Raw genomic sequence first — 19,334 nt, forward strand, 5'->3', positions numbered from 1 at the left:
TTGTATTGCTGTGAGTTGAGAACATTAATTATAAAGTAGAAAGAATTTTGTTTAGTCCTCCTTTATATTCAGCCAGTTAAGACAGTCCAGTCTGTTGACGAAATCAGGGCACAATGTGGCCTTTTTCTTTTGAATGATGTGACCTGAGAGTGAGAACAGTCAGAATCACAGAATCAGCATATGAATTTCAGTGACAAATTTTGGTGCCACTGGTGCTACGACAAGGACGTAAGAAGGATCAAGGGGTACATCAAAGGCACCCACAGGTACGCGTTGAGTCACACCAAAGACTAATTCTTGCAGGGACTTTGGTCACACCATCTCTAAACATTTAATTCTAAACAACTTTGAGGGATACACCGTCGGCAATGTTTAGGCGTTTCTTGTTGCTAGGAAACACACACACACAAAGCGCGCGCGACTCCCTTCAGATTAATTAACATGTACGATCGCGTTCATCAAATTTGCTTAAACTAAGCGTTCTAAAGTATGGCTATATTGTACAAGCAAGGATTCTGACACAGCAACCTGAAGCAGACACTTTACGAAAGTTGCGTTTAAGGGAGGAAACACGTCAAACTAATGAAATATTTAAGGGCTCATGGAATCATAGCCGAAGAATGCGCTGTCCTCTTGCGACATCCTCTGCCACTTTTAGAGTACATTTACATGGGCACCAATACTCCGGTTTTAATATGATTAAGATAATACTCTAATTAAGAATCTACAATGTAAACACCGATTTTTGATTAGCTTAAAGAACCACCGAGTCACGGAATCCGGAGGTTTTTCTTTCCATTAGGCATGTGGTATCAAATTCCATTAAAACAAAAGTCGAAAGATTAAAAATGAAACATACAAAATTAGATGAAACTCTGGAGGAAATGCTGGATAGCTTGGTAATGCGACTTTAATTATTTTATACTTAAAACTTTCCTTCTAGAAGTCCTTCCTTGGTCTTATCCATACTTATTTGCACATTGAACACACGTCGGCCACAACAGGAAATAAAAAAAACCTGCAACTGCGTTAATTGCGTAAAAATTTTTTTACGCGTTAACACACTTATTTTGACAGAACTAATATATACATATATATATATATATATATATACATATATATATATATATATATATATATATATATATATATATATATATATATATATATATATATATATATATATATATCAATAAACTACTAATTAGCTGCTTATTATTAGTTAGTAAAGGTAATAGATATGTTTAGGTATTGGGTAGGATTAGGGATCATATTTGATAAGTGCTAATGAACAGTTAATATCTTAATTATAAACAGGTAATAAGCCAGTAGTAAGTGGTGTGAGTTGTTACTTAAACTAACGTGTTGTGAAATTATTAAGAACCAATTAGAATGATTTCTGATGGATCATTTGACACCGAAGATCAGATTATTTGAATGTGTTGATACATTAATGTTTTAAGTAAACTCATTCAACTAAAGTTAGTGGAACTTTACATTTTTATTTTGTACTACAACAACAAACAAGTAGTAAAACAAACAAATCTTAAACAATAACACCTAATTTCAACATTTAGTTTTCTTATTCAGTCAACACAGCTGCACAGTTTTAGTTCAACTGGATATGATCAGTTTTTGAGGTCAAATAACTTATTTTCTTTAAATACCCTCAAATATGAGTGCAATTAAATTAAAGGGGTAGTTCATCTAAAAAAGGACATTTCCTTCAATTTATTTAAAATAAATTAAATTAAGTTCTGAATATTCTGACGAGTGCTGGAAAAAAGAAGCCATTGACACCTCTGCATGGTCTAACAGGGTTGTGCCTATTCTCTTTATGAGTTATGGGTGTGTTTTGAGCATAACATGCATTAAACCAATCAAGAGTGTCATCTCTCATTCCCTTTAAGAGTCAGTTGCATCACGCCATGGCGCATTTGCTATTTACATGGCTGACTTTGTAAGTGGAAAAACTGAATGCTTCACTGGCGAGAAAACAGTTAAACAGACCATCTGCAGTGAGGATAAAGAGCGAGCCTCCTCCATTCGGCCTCTTTACTTTCCCTTAGTTTACTTTAACTCTTTGCTTTACTCCTTTACTTTCATGGATAAGGAAACAGTGTTGTTCGCACACCACTGAAGACATCCATTAGCCTACATATTTAGCCTAAAATTCTTCTTTTTTTTCAGCCTCACATGATTATGTTTAGTTATCTCACTTTAAAGGCATTGAAAAAACTATTCTTTGCCATAAACGTGAAATTACTGAGCCCACAGTACACAGTAGCCTAAAGAATTTTTAACAGAAAATACCAGAACTCTTCATATTTAAATTTACATATATAAAAAAAAATAAATATACATACATATCATGCTGTTGGAGGGATGCTTTGTGTTATAGAACTTTCAGTCACCGATTGCAAGATTTCTTGTGTCAGTTTATGTATGCTGGTGAACATGATATGCACAAATAACCTAAAAGGAGGAAAACCCAGTACCAAGATTTTCTAGTTTACTAGACATGTTCTCACTCATCTTGTTATGCTGATCACATAAAAGCACAAAACAGAAGCATTTATGTACTTTGCTTTTAGACATTTGGACCCTGCTGGGTATGCTGATGTACTCATAAAACAAAAATTACTTCAAGCACATCAATTTTTACAATATGCAGCTTTCCTCCCCTGGAAAATGTGCCAGCATCGTATTCTCAAGGACGTATACATTTTTATATTTATTCAATAAAAAGCTCCTTATAATGATGATATCCCTCTTAGATGAATAAATACCATGTGCCAGCCTAATGCTGCAGCAAAATTATTTGACAGCCTATCAATCAAACACACCAGTGACTAACAACTATCCTCCAAGGTTTGTTTAAATATACACGGCCTTACAAAAATAAATAAATAATAAATAAAGCACTGCTTCAGGTGAATTGGTGGTAAAAACACTCCACGGTTGACTATGAAGTGCTTTTGTCTATAAAATACAATCTGTCAAGTGTGGTTTTGTCTATTTTTATAAAAATAGATGGTGCTCAAACGTGAGATTCACACATGATTTCTGCATGTCATGAGTGAGTGTTTCGATGAAGTACGTGTGATGTCCTGCTAAAGTTCATTGGTGTGGTTTCCACAGGTCAGCTGGAGGTGATAATGGACCGCAGGCTCAATCAGGATGATAATCGAGGGTTGGGTCAGGGAGTGCTGGACAACAAGATCACCGCCAACTCCTTCCGCCTGCTGCTGGAGAAGAGGATCTCTGTGGAAGAGGTAATCAGGACGGACAGATGATTGAGCTAAAACAGAACTAATGTGCATTTATTAAAGCTTTGGCACATATGACCACAGCGGTCTGATCAGTCTTGGCTGGTTTCTGCAAAGTACGCTCACGGTGTGATTAGAACGTTCAGTGTTTGACCTGATCAGCTGCTAAATTCAAATCTTGTTTCCTGTCAGAAAACTGAGAAAATGGGGTAAAAAATAATAATTATTAGTTTGCTTACTAGAGGTGTTCGGTTATGATTATCATGCCATCGATTCGGTTCAGTTAGATTTTTCGGTGCATCATGGTGCATTGACGATAATTTCCATACACAGTGTTGAATTTTGGGGGGTGGCTATAATAAGCTGTCTGTATAAACACACACACACACACACACATGGACACACAGCACCACACTGTCTTTCATTCACACACCTTCACAAACATAGACAGCACCAAACAAACACACACACGCACGCACGCGCGCACACACACACACGCCACGCGCGCCTGCTTGCTCGCACGCTCGCTCGGGAATGATATTGTGAGACCGCCCACTCCTGTTAAGTTTACACCAGAGTTACCGACGGCTCCCGCGCTTTATTATTAAATTTATTCCCGCGCCGCATGAAATCTGGTTGGGTCCGGCGAAAATGCACAGGTACAGCCGCAGGAATGCATACAGCCGAGAGGAAAAGAGAGGGAAGGAAAAGTCACGCCAGCAGCCAAGAGGAAAGTCACGCCAGCAGGTGAAATGGGCCACAGAGAGAGAGAGAGAGAGAGAAATGGAGTACTTTCATTCCCTCAATCGCAGAGAAATAGGGGCTTCTGCTGTAAGTGCCAGTGAAAGACTCTCCAGAAAACACACACACAGTGAAATTTTTAAGTAGTTGGCGCCTGTAGTGTTGTAAATACCCGCGCTTGCCTCCCTCGCAACAGAGCGCATATGAGATAAATGACGTCAGTACATAATAACCGGTTATGATCATTACTGAACCGATACCGAATTGTCCGTGTCTGCATCGCGGTCCACCGAAGAAACAATTAATTTTGACACCCCTATTGCTTACCCCATTGGCAGATTATTGTGCTTGTTTTAAGGAAAAACTCACCTAATTTTGGCTTATTATTATATTATACTTTTTTTCAAGACAAGAATTTTTTGCTTGTCTTGAAAATGCTTCTTGATTTAAGAATTTTTAGATATTTGGACTAGAAACAAGAAGTAAGAAAAAAGTAGCAAACGCATTGCTTTAAAACCTTCATTAATGTGGATATACAGCATGTATAGCTAACACTACGCTAAATGAAGGAAAATGAAGGTTATAGAGTGTGTTGTTGATTGCAGAGCTTCTCTTTAAGAGAAAAAACCCCTGCAAGTTCTGAAAGAGCCTCAGCCAGGTCAGAAAAAGTAATGCAAAAGTAACTCAAAAGTAACACATTACTTACCACAAAAAGTAACTAAGTAACACAACTAGTTAGATTTTTGGGGAGTAACTCAATATTGTAATGCATTACTTTCAAAAGTAACTTTCCCCGACACTGTATATATATTTCAGTAAACATTCTGAGATTAATTTAGATTAACTTGCTTACCTAGAAGGCCTTTGGAATTCTACCACACCATGACAGTCATATTAAAAACCCAATATGTGCTAATGCAGAAGTGTTTGAATTCACATCCTTACATAGTTTCCAGATTTAAAATGAAACGAATGAGTCTGTGCTAATGCTTCACTGTCCTGTATTTGACCCAGAATGAGGCGACGGCGCCATACAGCTATCCGTCTATCCTGAGCCACATGTCGTACATGTACCTGAACCATCCCCTCATCTCAATGGCAGTCAGTCAGCATTTGGAGGCTCCATCTGTGGTTCCCTACAGCCCTCTGAAAGCCTCCTTCCCCTGCGACATGCATCTGGTCAACCTGCGCGCTATACAGTCTAAGGTACGTCTCTATCTTCTATTTCACATTCATAATCCTTAATGACCCCTCAGGCCTTACAAAACCTAGGCAGGCAAGATTTTAAAGGTCAGTTGTTAGGTTTTAATAACATGTGCAAATGCATGTTAGATCACACTCTTCAAGCCAGAAAAATAATAGCCAAGGATGCCAGATCTTGTCAGGAAATGTCTGTTTTTCTGAGTATCCAGACAACAAGGCAGCAGAGCCGCCCAATACCCAACTCTGTTAACCAGTATTCAACTGAATTAACAGTCTCCTATCAATATAGGAGTTGACTGAGAAAACCAGAGAGGAGCAGAAGCAGGAGGCAAAGTATTGATGATAAAGAAAGAGCAGAGTTTATTGAATAATCTTAGTTGTGTAGGTTCAATGCTCAGAATTTGTCTGACCATGATAAATCCAACAAGTGTTATTATAGAATTACTGCTTTACAACATTGTCCAGAGACAATACAGACTTTGAAATAGAGACATTCTCTCATCTCTTAGGCTTGAAAACAAGTGTCGCTTGAATTCACAGTCATAAGATTATAACATTAGGGAAAAATGAAATAATAATAATAAAGCTATAATTATAGGAAAATATTAATATTAAAATATAAAAACATAATAAAATGACCTATAATAATTATATAATCAATACTAATAATCAAATCATTACTAATGATCAATAAAAGGATATACTGAGAATTATATAAATGACTAAATGAATATAAACAAATGAAAATAAAACACAACACAAATGAATGGTTGCTTTATTGAAGCAACACACACGTAAGATTGATACAAGGATTCTCGGATCCTTAGTTAGATTCTTCGTGCATAAAGATGAAAAAAAGTTACATTAACAATGATGGCCAGATTTTAAAGTTGCTTGGTTGACTTACAAATGGTTGACTTCTTTATTTCACAATATGTTTATTTTCATAAAATTTTTGCATAAAAGTTCAGTCTAATTTTAAGATCTAAACAAAAACAGCAGACAGTCTGAATTAAAATGAATAATTATAATGAAAATATAATGAATTAAATCTGAATTAAAATGACGGAAGATAATAGCGTCTGGTTTTTCAAGTAATTGTAATTAGATGCATGTTTAATGACTATTAAAATGGTAAAGTTATCTTTTAATATTTTAGTTTATTATCAAAATGGTGTCCATTTCATTTGTACTTGCAGTCCTCAAAATAGAGCGACCCCTCATAAGTCTTTGGTGACCTCAGATTAGGAACTACTGTTTTCTTTGGCTGATATTGATCTACTTACTTTTGGTAATTTATTTGTTGATGTGATTACTTTTGGAAATGTATATTTAGATGCGATTATTCTTATCATTGCATCAAATTCAATTGTATCAGATTTTATAGCATTATTAATGTTTAATTTTGGATCTCTACTAAATCAATATTTAAGTTTTTTGTATTATATACTGATTTAGTTCTAACTAGTTATAGGGGAGGCTGTAGGCACCTTATGAGCGATATGTTTCATTGTTTGCTATAATGCCTCCTATTATCAAAGATTCTGACAATGACAGGATTAGTTCCCCCTGAAATGAAAATTATGTTATTAATTACTTGCCTCATTTTATTTCAATCCCCTGAGACCTTCTCCAGAACAAGGTTATAATAGTTTTGGATTTTTCATTAGTTTTAGTTCCGGTTAAAAAAAAAGATTCATTCGCGATCGCGATCACTAATACAGAAATAAATCCCATTATTTGGCACAAATGTGTTAAATAAACGGCTAAATACTGCTTGCCGTGCGCAGGTGCAGTCTCACCCAGTCATTCGGTCTCAGAGCTTGGCAGGTCTGCCTTGCCATCGTGCTTGCACTTGCTCTCTTGAATAATTAAGAAGCAGGGTCTTCTCATAGGATAAGAAAACCGATGCATCATCACTTCACTAGCAGATTCGCGATATGTCAGCTATTTTGACCCCGCCCCAAAAATTATTATAAACCCGGAAGATAAAATTAGCTGACAAAAGCTCAAAATTATCCAGTTTTCCCCCAAAATTAAAACTGACAAGTGATAACGTTGTCTAAACTGATGCTCAACACACACAAATCTGTTAAAGTTTCAAAAAAAGTACTCCAGGGTGTCTTGAACCTTTAAATACATTTTCAAAAATGAAAGTGAGGGAAGTTTTTGCTATAATTTTAGTTAGTTTCAGTTAGTTTTGTATGCACACAGTAGTTTCAGTTAGTTCTAGTTTAAAAACAAAAAAACTCTTGTTTTTATTTTTATTTCAGTTAATGAAAATGTTTTTAAATTTTAGTTTTAATTTTTTCGTTCATTTAATACCCTTACTACACAAATTTAGATATTTTAGATGCAATCCAAGAGCTCTCTCATCCTCTAAAAACAGCAGTCGTCCAGCCTGAGACATTCAATGTCCAGAAAAGGAGCCAAAACCTTTGTCAAAACATTCCATGTCACTTCACTGGTTCAACTGTAATCATTTAAAGCTCCAAGAACACTTTTGGGTGCCCCCCTCCAAATAATTGTAAAAACTGTCAAAAAGCAGCGCTTAGTAATTACTCACATTAAGCCCTGTTTGTCATGTATCAATAACTGAACATAAGGAGTTGAGAATGAAACAGCATGTGAAAGAGAAAACATTGATATTACGCACTGAACACCTATACATACGCCATCTATTGGATGTTTTTTATATTACATCAAATTAATAATTAAAAATTTTTTTAAAAACCTTACTCTATTAATAATCATGTAATAATTTAAATTGCCTCGCAGGCTGGATGATACTTCCTGATGGGCTGTTTGTGCACCATAGTTTGCACAACACTATTCTAGAGTGGTTAAAAGAGGAAACTGATAGCTGTTTTGGATGTACTGTAATTGGCTCACTTCCTAAGAAGACCACAAACATTACTGACCTCCAGATTGACTTTTGAGGCTTCCATTTCATCAGGCTGAATAGTAATATTCTAACATGACAGGATAAGAGAAGAACTGTTCAAAAGAGGGCTTTAGGACACTTGGAAAAATTTTAGGAGGATATGATTCATGCTGGCTTAAATGCTTAAAGGCTTTTTATCATGTGGAGTGCAATTTTCCTTGATGCTTGAGATAAAAGACTTCATTGTCATCTCAAAACATAGTATATCTTGAACTGGAAATGTCTGAAAACAACTGTCTGTTTCTGGAAATGGCATACGAACACATGACTTGAAAGTAATTTGAACGCTTTCATAAAAGCATAATGGGTAGTTATTCTTAACTCCAGAACTAATTACGTCTGAATTTAGAACAAGCTGTTAGAAATCGTCAGTTTGATTTTAATAGTTTGTGATGTGGCTGAGATTATTACAACTTTGTCAACTATGAGAGTGCTATTGAAAAATGGAAAAGTTAAAAACAAAATTAGATTTATTAATATTTTGTCAGGCTGTGAGTTATATTTGGACATTTTAAAGAACATGCAACAGATTCTTAAAGGGATAGTTCACCCAAAAATGAAAAACTACACACTATTTACTCGCCATTAAAGCCTGGTTTATACTCGACGTGTCCACAAGTTCGTTTGGGTGCATGTGGCGAATGTGACACCATCGTAGCGATGACGGATGTTCAGAAATTTGTGTGTGTAACACCTTTAGAAACTCAAACATTGGTCTGATGTGAACTCATTTAGGTTTCCTTTGAAGCTTTGTGGGAAAATGATGCATATATTCAGCACACAGTGCGTCTTAAGTAAATCATTTTTCATTTTTATTGTACAGAAGTGTTTACATTAAGTATGTAGTTAGCTTGGATATATACATTCACCGGCCACTTTAATAGGCACACCTGTCCAACTGCTCGTTAACACAAATTTCTGATCAGCCAATCACATGGCAGCAACTCAATGCATTTAGGCATGTAGACATGGTCAAGACGATCTGGTGCAGTTCAAACTGAGCATCAGAATGGGGAAGAAAGGTGATTTAAGTGACTTTAAACGTGGCATGGTTGTTGGTGCCAGACAGGCTGGTCTGAGTATTTCATAAGCTGCTGATCTACTGGGATTTTCACACACAACCATCTCTAGGATTTACAGAGAATGGTAAGAAAAAGAGAAAATATCATGTGAGCGGCAGTTCTGTGGGTGCAAATGCCTTGTTGACGCCAGAGGAGAATGGCCAGACTGGTTTGAGCTGATTGAAAGGCAACAGTAACTCAAATAGCCACTTGTTGCAACCGAGGTATGCAGAAGAGCATCTCTGAACGCACAACACATCCAACCTTAAGGCAGATGGGCTACAGCAAGAAGACCACATCGGGTGCCACTCTTGTCAGCTAAGAACAGGAAACTGAGGCTACAATTCACACAGGCTCACCAAAATAAAACAATAGATGATTGGAAAAATGTTGCCTGGTCTGATGAGTCTCGATTTCTGCTGTAACATTCAGATGGTAGGGTCAGAATTTGGCATCAACAACAAAAGCATGGCTGGTGGTGGTGGTGTAATGGTGTGGGGGATATTTTCTTTCCACACTTTGGGCCCAAAAGTATCAATTGAGCATCGTGTCAACGCCACAGCGTATTGTGAGTATTGTGGCTGACCATGTCCATCCCTTTATGATCACAGTGTACCCATTTTCTGATGGCTACTTCCAGCAGGATAACGCACCATGTCATAAAGCATAAATCATCTCAGACTGGTTTCTTGCACATGACAATAAGTTCACTGTACTCAAATGGCCTCCACACTAACCAGATTTCAATCCAATAGAGTGCAGCCAACAAATCTGCAGCAACTGTGTGATGCTATGATGTCAATATGGAGCAAAACCTTTGAGGAATATTTCCAGTACCTTGTTGAATCTATGCCACGAAGTATTAAGGCAGTTCTGAAGGCAAAAAAAGGTCCATCTAGGTACTAGTAGTACCTAATAAAGTGGCCAGTTAGTGTAAAACCATATATAAAACAAGTTTCTCATTTAAACAACTGTATTAAATGCAATCATTTTCATGGATTGTCCTCTAGAATTATCTACATCTTAGTTTTATATATAACTTATAAATTCATTAAAACTCCTTTGCTAATTAAAACAGACAAAGGTGTTTTTCAGGCATGGAGGACATTGATTACAGTTTATTAATTTATTCCTTTTTTTTGATGACAAAAACTGAGTTATGAGAGCTTTATGGATTGTGCAGATTGCTGTACTGTTTGTTTTTGTTGTTAATCTCTTGCTCTGGGTTTACTCTGATGAGAGATTCTGCTGAGCGGAGATGTCTGTATTAATATTATCTGGTTTTATTGTTCATAATGTCATGAAGGGACAAGTACAGATTCGAGAGCAAATTTTATGATGAATAATGACAGTTCGTAAAAACATTCTGGGTTCAGTACAAGTGCTATAGAAAATAATTTCCACACATTTTAGTTTGAAAAGTAAAGTGCACTCGCCATACTGTACGTGGGGGGAAAACACTCAATAACAGGCTGTTTTGAAATCCTAGTCAAAGATTTAAAGGTACGTCCTATAATTATGTGCTAATTACAAGAACTCAGGCATGACATTTTCAGAAATATGAATCATGTAAACATTTTAATGTGACATATTAGTTGTTATACATGGTTTTGATTGACATACAACAGCAGCAGTCTGCGGACTGCAAGACAGGGGCGTAACTTGAAGCTATGGAGACCCACGTGTCAAAACTATGTTGTTGGCAAGATGACCTGTACTTCAGTTATTAACATTTACACCTGCTCCACACCTAAACCCAACCATCACAGTTATTAACGTCTATACCGAACACAACCCTAAACCCAAACATCACAGTTATTAACGTCTATAACGAACACAACCCTAAACCCAAACATCGAAGTTATTAACGTCTATAACGAACATAACCCTAAACTCAACCATCACAGTTATTAATATCTATACCTACCCCAACCCTTAACCCAACCATCAGTTATTAACGTCTACACCTTCCCCAACCCTTAACCCAACCATCACAGTTATTAACATCTACACCTTCCCCAACCCTTAACTCAACCATTACAGTTATTAGCATCTATACCTACCACAACCCTTAACCCAACCATCACAGTTATTAACATCTACACCTTCCTCAACCCTTAACCCAACCATCACAGTTATTAACGACCCAACCATCACAGTTATTAACGTCTATACCGACCACAACCCTAAACCCAACCATCACAGTTATTAATATCTATACCTACCACAACCCTTAACCCAACCATCACAGTTATTCACATCTACACCGTCCTCAACCCTTAACTCAACCATCACAGTTATTAACGACCCAACCATCACAGTTATTAACGTCTATACCGACCACAACCCTAAACCCAACCATCACAGTTATTAATATCTACACCTACCCCAACCATCACAGTTATTAACGTCTATACCGACCCCAACACTTAACCCAACCATCACAGTTATTAAACGTCTACACCTTCCCCAACACTTAACCCAACCATCACAGTTATTAATATCTATACCTACCCCAACCCTTAACCCAACCATCACAGGTATTGACGTCTACACCTTCCCCAACACTTAACCCAACCATCACAGTTATTAATATCTATGCCTACTCCAACCCTTAACCCAAGTATCACAATTATTAACGTCTACACCTTCCCCAACCCTTAACCCAACCATCACAGTTACTAACATCTATACCTACCACAACCCTTAACCCAACCATCACATTTATTAACGTCTATACCGACCACAACCCTAAACCCAACCATCACAGTTATTAACGTCTACACCTTCCCCAACACTTAACCCAACCATCACAGTTACTAACATCTATACCTACCACAACCCTAAACCCAACCATCACAGTTATTAATATCTATACCTACCCCAACCCTTAACCCAACCATCACAGTTATTAACGTCTACACCTTCCCCAACACTTAACCCAACCATCACAGTTATTAATATCTATGCCTACTCCAACCCTTAACCCAAGTATCACAATTATTAACGTCTACACCTTCCCCAACCCTTAACCCAACCATCACAGTTACTAACATCTATACCTACCTCAACCCTTAACCCAACCATCACATTTATAACGTCTATACCGACCACAACCCTAAACCCAACCATCACAGTTATTAATATCTATACCTACCCCAACCCTTAACCCAACCATCACAGTTATTAACGTCTACACCTTCCCCAACACTTAACCCAACCATTAAAGTTACTATTATCTATACCTACCCCAACCCTTAACCCAACCATCACAATTATTAATGTCTACACCTTCCCCAACACTTAACCCAACCATCAGTTATTAAAATCTATACCTTCCCCATCCCTAAACCCAAAAAATGAGAGTAATTAACGTCTACAACTTCCCCAACCCTAAACCCAACCGTCACAGTTATTATTATCAATACCTACCCCAACTCTTAACCCAACCATCACAGTTTTTATTATCTATACCTACCCAAACACTTAACCCAACCATCACAGTTATTAACGTCTACACCTTCCTCAACCCTAAACTCAAATCAGTTTTTAATGTACAGTCACGAGCTAAAGAGGTCAGTAAGTTACAGGATAAATGAATGAATACAATACTATTTCTAATGAATTGGTTGTGGATATTTGCATAAATCTCCTGAAAACATTTGGTGAAAATGTTTTCTAGTAGGTATTTCCGCCATTTTGCCAACGACATCTCGTTGTGACATCTGGCATGGTTCAATAGGATCTTGATAACTGCAAGCTACGCCTCTAACTTGCTACAAGTTGTGCCTCTTCATGTTACGCTCTCATCTTGCATTACGGAGACAGATACACTTGGCAGCAGTAAAAATTGTACTATTTAATAATTACACTATTATAATTTAATGTTGTATAGTAAATATCATACATCCAGACCAATAGGTGTCAGCGTAATGTAATCAAAACAACTGAGTGAAGAAGAGCTAGATATTAAAAAACATTATATGCGAGTAATGACATTTTCAGACACCAAACAAGATTGGCAGAAAATTGATAATTGGCTTCTAGGAAAACTTTTGTAAGGTTGAAATCAGTGACCGAGTTAATTCTATTTGAATGGATATCTAAATGAAAATGGTATTTTAACTTCTCTAATGGGCGTTTATACTTATCTATTTTGTGCATAAAAGATGGAAATTTTAATTCAAACTGTTAGAGTTATGCATAAAATTCGACTTGTTTAATGTGGTGTGAAATAATGCTATAGCGCTTCCTTTTGATCTTTTTTATGAAGCAGACAATTTCTTCATTTTGCAAGCATTATTTCATGACACCGATCCTAAAATGTTAACAAACAACCAAACAAACATATATAGTAACTTATAAAAACCCAGTGCATTTTTTTGCTGTTAATGGGTCTAAAACAGGGGTGTCCAAACGTTTTCTTATGAAATCCCAAAAACCAAACTTGACTGAGGGCTGTGGGCCGAAGGTAAATATACCAACCCTTATTACATCGAAGTTTCCATGAGCAATTTCCTAATTTATTTCCTAATATTTAAAACTTGAAAACATTGCTTTAATATATATTAACTAATGCAGTATATTAAAATAATTATAATGAATTTATTACAGTAAAAACATCAACGATCCTATTAATAACACCATGGACTTCAATGCTGAATACACTAAGCTGCCATTGTCATGTGACATTGTCGTGTGACAGTATTTACATTTTTAAGAAATAATTTACAGAACAAACAAAGGCTACATTCAATTCAAAATGACGATCTCTGTCATATCTATTCCCCCCAGCATTCTCCTTCTCTTCTCTGGGACAGTGAGCCAAATCAAAGGTTAGCATGGTCAACTTTGGCCTGCGAGACCAACTTTGGGCATCTCTGGTCTAAATCATTATTCAGAAAATATTTTGTTTCTATGAAGTTACATGAATACTTGCATTAAAGTTACATTATTAATATGGTTTTAATATTTGACAATTTATTTGATTTTATTATTTGTTTTATTTCGTTTTTTATTTAGTTATTTAGTTAAAGTTGCATTTATTTTAATTACATTTTGCATAATTTATTCATTTGAATTTTATTTAATCATATTTTTGTATGAATTTAGTAATTATTATTGTGTCTTTGCCCAGTTTTTATTTATTTGTGTGTTCTTTTATTCTAATGTGTTTCATTTTAAAATGTTCAATTATTTAACGTTTCTTTAATCGTTTTATTATAATTACTTTCTTATTCACTTATTTTTTGTAAGAATTGTATTTATTTTACAGATGTGTTGTTGCACTGCATTATGTATTAATTATATTATAAATATTATTTTAAATATTATAAATTACGTGAGATCATTTTTTAACAGTCTTTATGAACTTTTAGGAACTTTTAACTAATGAAAACAAAACAAAACATACAAAATTATTTTAAAAATAAGTAAATAAATAAAAATTGTGAACAAGTTTATAGTTTAGCCAACGTTTAATTCAAAGATGCCCACTATGGCCCACGGGTTACCATTTGGCCTGCCATCCCATCTGAGGGAGTGAGAGATAGAATGGGGGGGATGGTTTATAGATTGTCATTTTAAACTTTACATAACCTTTTATTTGTTTGTTTTATTGTCAAGCTACTGAAATTAAAAGTGTCATCTTAAATTTCTTTGAATTAATCAGATTTACTTTAAAATGTACATACTGTATCCCGACAGATAGAAGGTAATGCAGAGACTTTAGGCACTTTTCCACTGTCGTGCCAAACAGTTCTAAGAACACTTTGGTACGGATATGAGTCCTGAACGGCACGGCACGATTACAAACTGTTCTCGGCCCGGAATTCTCGGCACGGTTAGACAACTGTCCCGACAGATTCTGTGTGTTGACGTCGCGGCTCTGTTGCCAAGCTACCTCAGCTGGCTCAGCGGAAGCGCGCTAGTCATCAGACATCCACAAGTAAACTACACTACATTTAATATAAAAAAAGATACAGGTTTATACAGAAGATACACGTTTTTAAAACCATATGCAGTCTATGGCAGAGAAGGGAATCACTATCCCCACCACATTCTTACAAACATATTTTATTTATTAAAGTTATTATTTCATTGACTTGAATATAATTAACAATGTATAATATAATTACTAACCTGTCATCTAAAATTATAAAATAGCATATTGTTTTATTCGTGGCTAGAGCTTTATTAATTTGATTGACACCCTAGGAAATGAGACCTTTACTTCACTTGGCTGGGCGTGAGTTTATTGAATGCAGAGCTGTATTTTGGTAGCACAAAAACTCGCTCTGATCCAGGTGAGAACTTTACCAACTACATGCACTGCTGATAGACTTTTTTTCTGCTGCACATTGAATAAAGACATGCTTAACATCATCGATGTCCACAAAGGTGAGTCAATTAAAGACAAAAGCAGATTTTGCTTGACTAGTATTCGGCATTGAACTGCACTGTGTTGTAAATGTGATTGTTTTTATTGTAATAAGTTGTCATTATACTGCATTAGCTAATAAGATTCAAAGTATTGTTTTCTATTTATTTATGAATATTATGAAATGAATTAGGAAATTACCCATGGCCAAATTTACTGTCAAATAGTTTGGTATGTTCATCTTCAGCCCATGGCTCTCAGTAATATTTGGTTTTGGGCCCTTCAAACCAAAACGTTTGGGCACCCCTGGTTTAAATGTTTATATTTCAACATGCAAAAGACTAAAACAAGGAAATGGCTTAAAGACTCAACATTGAAACGTAAGCAGTGGTTTGAGATCATTGAAGAAATACATATAATACATATAATTGTCATTTATGTTGAGGATAAAAATGGAAGGTTTGGGAAAAATGGTTGATAAATAGGGAATATAAAGACATCCCCATTTCGATAAAAGGTAATTGGAAGAGATATAGCACTCTTATGCGTTTGGCTTTCTTCTTTTTTTACTCTTTCTACATGCACGTTTATGTGTGTGTATATATATAGGTAATTATGTATGTGCATATTGATATGTGTATCTATGTGATGATATATGTCTGCATGTTTTTGTCTCTTTTTTTCTTGTTAAATTATTGTTCTGTATTGTAACAAATAAACTAAAAAAAAATTAAAAAGTTATTAAAAAATGTTTATATTTCAGCAGCACATTGGAGTAGAAACGTAATTATATCATTAATAAGTTTAGATTTAGACTGCCCTATTTAAAGTCTATTCATTTCAATAATTGAAATTCAATAATATGAAATTTATTATTTTTGCTTTCATTGATCAAAGATTCTACAACTTTTTGCTTTTGATTTGATTGAATGTAACATTACACATGTAAAAAAGATATAAAAATAGTGAAGCAGCCACTAATCAATACTGCATAATGCTTAATAAAACTATATAGAACTCCACATCTCAAACAATGCACACTCTATGCGGAAAATGTAACATCTCTGCTTCATAAAGAAAAGTGAAAAATAATTTCAGCCTTCCCCCATCAATCCATTGTAAGTGCATTACTGTAAACGCAATCTCTGTTTGCCGAAATGATTTTCAGCCCCGTCACATGCTGTCGATAAAGCCGAAGTTATTTGGAAGCGGGACGATTGTGCTGAGCTGCAGCTGATGAGTGAAAAAGCAGAAAGCGCTTGATAATTGGCCCAGTGTGAGCACGTTTGAGAAGAAACAGTGTTGCGTTGATGCGGCCTGAGGCTCTGTCTCTCTCTCTCTACTTTCACAGGAGGAAGGGGGAGCTGCGTCCGAGCAGGCGGCTTTGATACTGCACAGAAAAGGCTTTGACTGTGGCTTCTCCAATCGCAACACTGGCCTACTGTGTACCAGCACACGTGGCAAGGTAAAGCAGATCACGCGGCTTCACACGCACACACACTGCAACAATTCATAGGCAGAGGTCAAAACTGCTACTCAAAGAATGAATTCAGCCAAAAATAAAAATGATGTAATTAAGTACTCACCCTCATGTTGTTACAACGTCCTGAGGCCCCTGAGGTCTTCAGAACACAAATGAAGATATTTTAGGTGTAATCGGAGAACTCCCTCATCCTCCATTGAGAGCATGATTCCTGACTCGTTCAGAGAAACGTCCTCAAAACAGATTGAACACCTTCGGTGGTTCAATTGGAATATTATCAATGAATTAGAATACATTTTGTGGGCACATACAACAAAAATAATAACTTTATTCAACCCTTTCTGCTCCTCAGGGTCAGTATAGGGTGCACGCTCACAAGAAAAAACACTAGAAAAATCCTCAAAACTCCAAACTGGATTCCTGGAGGGCCGCAGCTCTGCATAGTTTTGTTCCAACCCTAATCAAACACAGATGATCCAAATGATCAAGGTGTTCAAGACTACTAGAGACTATTAGGTGTAAGTTGGAGGTGGTTGGAGCTAAACTATGCAGAGCTGCGGCCCTCCAATAATTAAGCTTGAGACCATTGCTCTATTTGATACAAAACAGGGGCACATCCAAATTGTACATGCGCCCTATACTGACGCTAAGAAGACGAAACTAATGAATAGTTAATTTCGTTTTACGTGCGAATAAAAGTATTTTCGTAGCTTGATAATATTCTGATTAAACCACTAAAGCATGTGGTCTGTTTTGAAGATTTTTTTTGTATTTTTACAGCTTTTAAGTGAGTAAAAATACTCATTATTATACTAGTTGTTTAAATACTAGGTAACATTTTATTTTCCTGTACAATTCATGCTATTAACAAACTATTAACTAAGTCTGTTAGTTGAGTTTAGGTATTAAGTTTCTGGACATAGAATATGATCATACTTCAGAAGTACCAAAAAGCAGTTAATATCTAGTTAATAAGCTTATACCTTAGTTCAGGGATGGGCAAACTCGATCCTGGAGGGCCGGTGTCCCTGCATAGTTTTGCACCAACCCTAATCAAACACACCTGCTTGTATCTTTCTAGTGATCTTGAAGACACTAATTAGGGTGTTCAGGTGTGTTTGATTAGTGTTGGAGCAAAACTCTGCAGGGACACCGGCCCTCGAGGATCGAGTTTGCCCATGCCTGCCTTAGTTACTAGGCAGGTGATAAGCCAGTAGTTAATCATGTAGATTGTGACTTAAAGGGGACCTATTATGCAAAAATCACTTTTATAAGGGGTTTAAACACAGTTGTGTGGCAACAGTTTGTGAATATAACCAGCTTCTAGTGGTAAAAATGTATTCATTTAAATTTTTATAATCACACTTTGTAAAAACAGTCTGCAGAAACACTTTGATTAACATTCTCCCTTTGTACATGTCATCAGTGGGGGAAAGCCAATAGAGATGATCTCTAGCTCATTAGCATAGGACGTTAGTCTTTGTTTTGAATCTGCCTCTACGCTGGCACATAGGGATTTGTAGCTCCGCCCTTTCTTGAAAAGAGGGCTTGGAGCATTATGCCAATGAATTTAAAGCGACAGTCACCAAAACGGCACAATTAGGATCAAAGCCTAAAAGGGGCAGTTTCAAAGAGTTATAAAACATTATTTGTGGTGTATTTTGAGCTGACACTTCGCATACACACTCTAGGAACATTAGAGACTTATTTAGATCTTGTAAAAAGGAGCATAATTGGCCCCCTTTAAACTAAAGTGCCACCAAGTACTAAAATAACCAAAACTGAAATAAAATAAAACAGAAATAAAGGTGGAAATATAAATAATAAAGCATTAAAAATAAATCAAACTCAAAAGTAAGGTATAATGTACACCCCTACTTTGTATTGGGCTGTTAATTAGCCTGCTAAGCTTCATTCTGTGAATACAACCACCTAGATGTACATTATCCAGCTTATTACTTGGCTACTTACCACAAAACTAAATAAAAAATAGACACAAATCATTGATCCGAGCTGTATGCAGAAATCAATGGGTAAATTACACCAGCTTCATGATTGATTAAGGAATTAATAAACTATTACGTAGCCCTGTAATAAGCAGGATAAAGTACGTCCAGGTGGTTGTTTTTGCAAAATAAAGGCCTTCAGTCTTATACAATAGTGCTCTGCTTTGCTGATAAACCTGTTGAGCTGTATTCTGTAAAAACAACCACCTGGATGTACTTTATCTCATACATGATATATATTGGAATGT

The 19,334-nt window shown here is 36.0% G+C and overlaps 1 protein-coding gene across 1 annotated transcript in view; it reads left to right on the plus strand.

The window, feature by feature from the left end:
• The window catches only part of man2a1 (mannosidase, alpha, class 2A, member 1), a 140,421-nt gene that overhangs the window by 115,480 nt on the left and 5,607 nt on the right, over nt 1-19,334 (plus strand). The window contains exons 19-21 of the mRNA XM_056458605.1: nt 3,142-3,275; nt 5,025-5,216; nt 16,949-17,062. Coding sequence (XP_056314580.1) covers nt 3,142-3,275; nt 5,025-5,216; nt 16,949-17,062 — 440 coding nt within the window. The remainder of the gene's footprint in view (nt 1-3,141; nt 3,276-5,024; nt 5,217-16,948; nt 17,063-19,334) is intronic.

Source organism: Danio aesculapii, chromosome 5 (assembly GCF_903798145.1).
Source record: "Danio aesculapii chromosome 5, fDanAes4.1, whole genome shotgun sequence".
NCBI classification, from domain to species: Eukaryota; Metazoa; Chordata; class Actinopteri; order Cypriniformes; family Danionidae; genus Danio; species Danio aesculapii.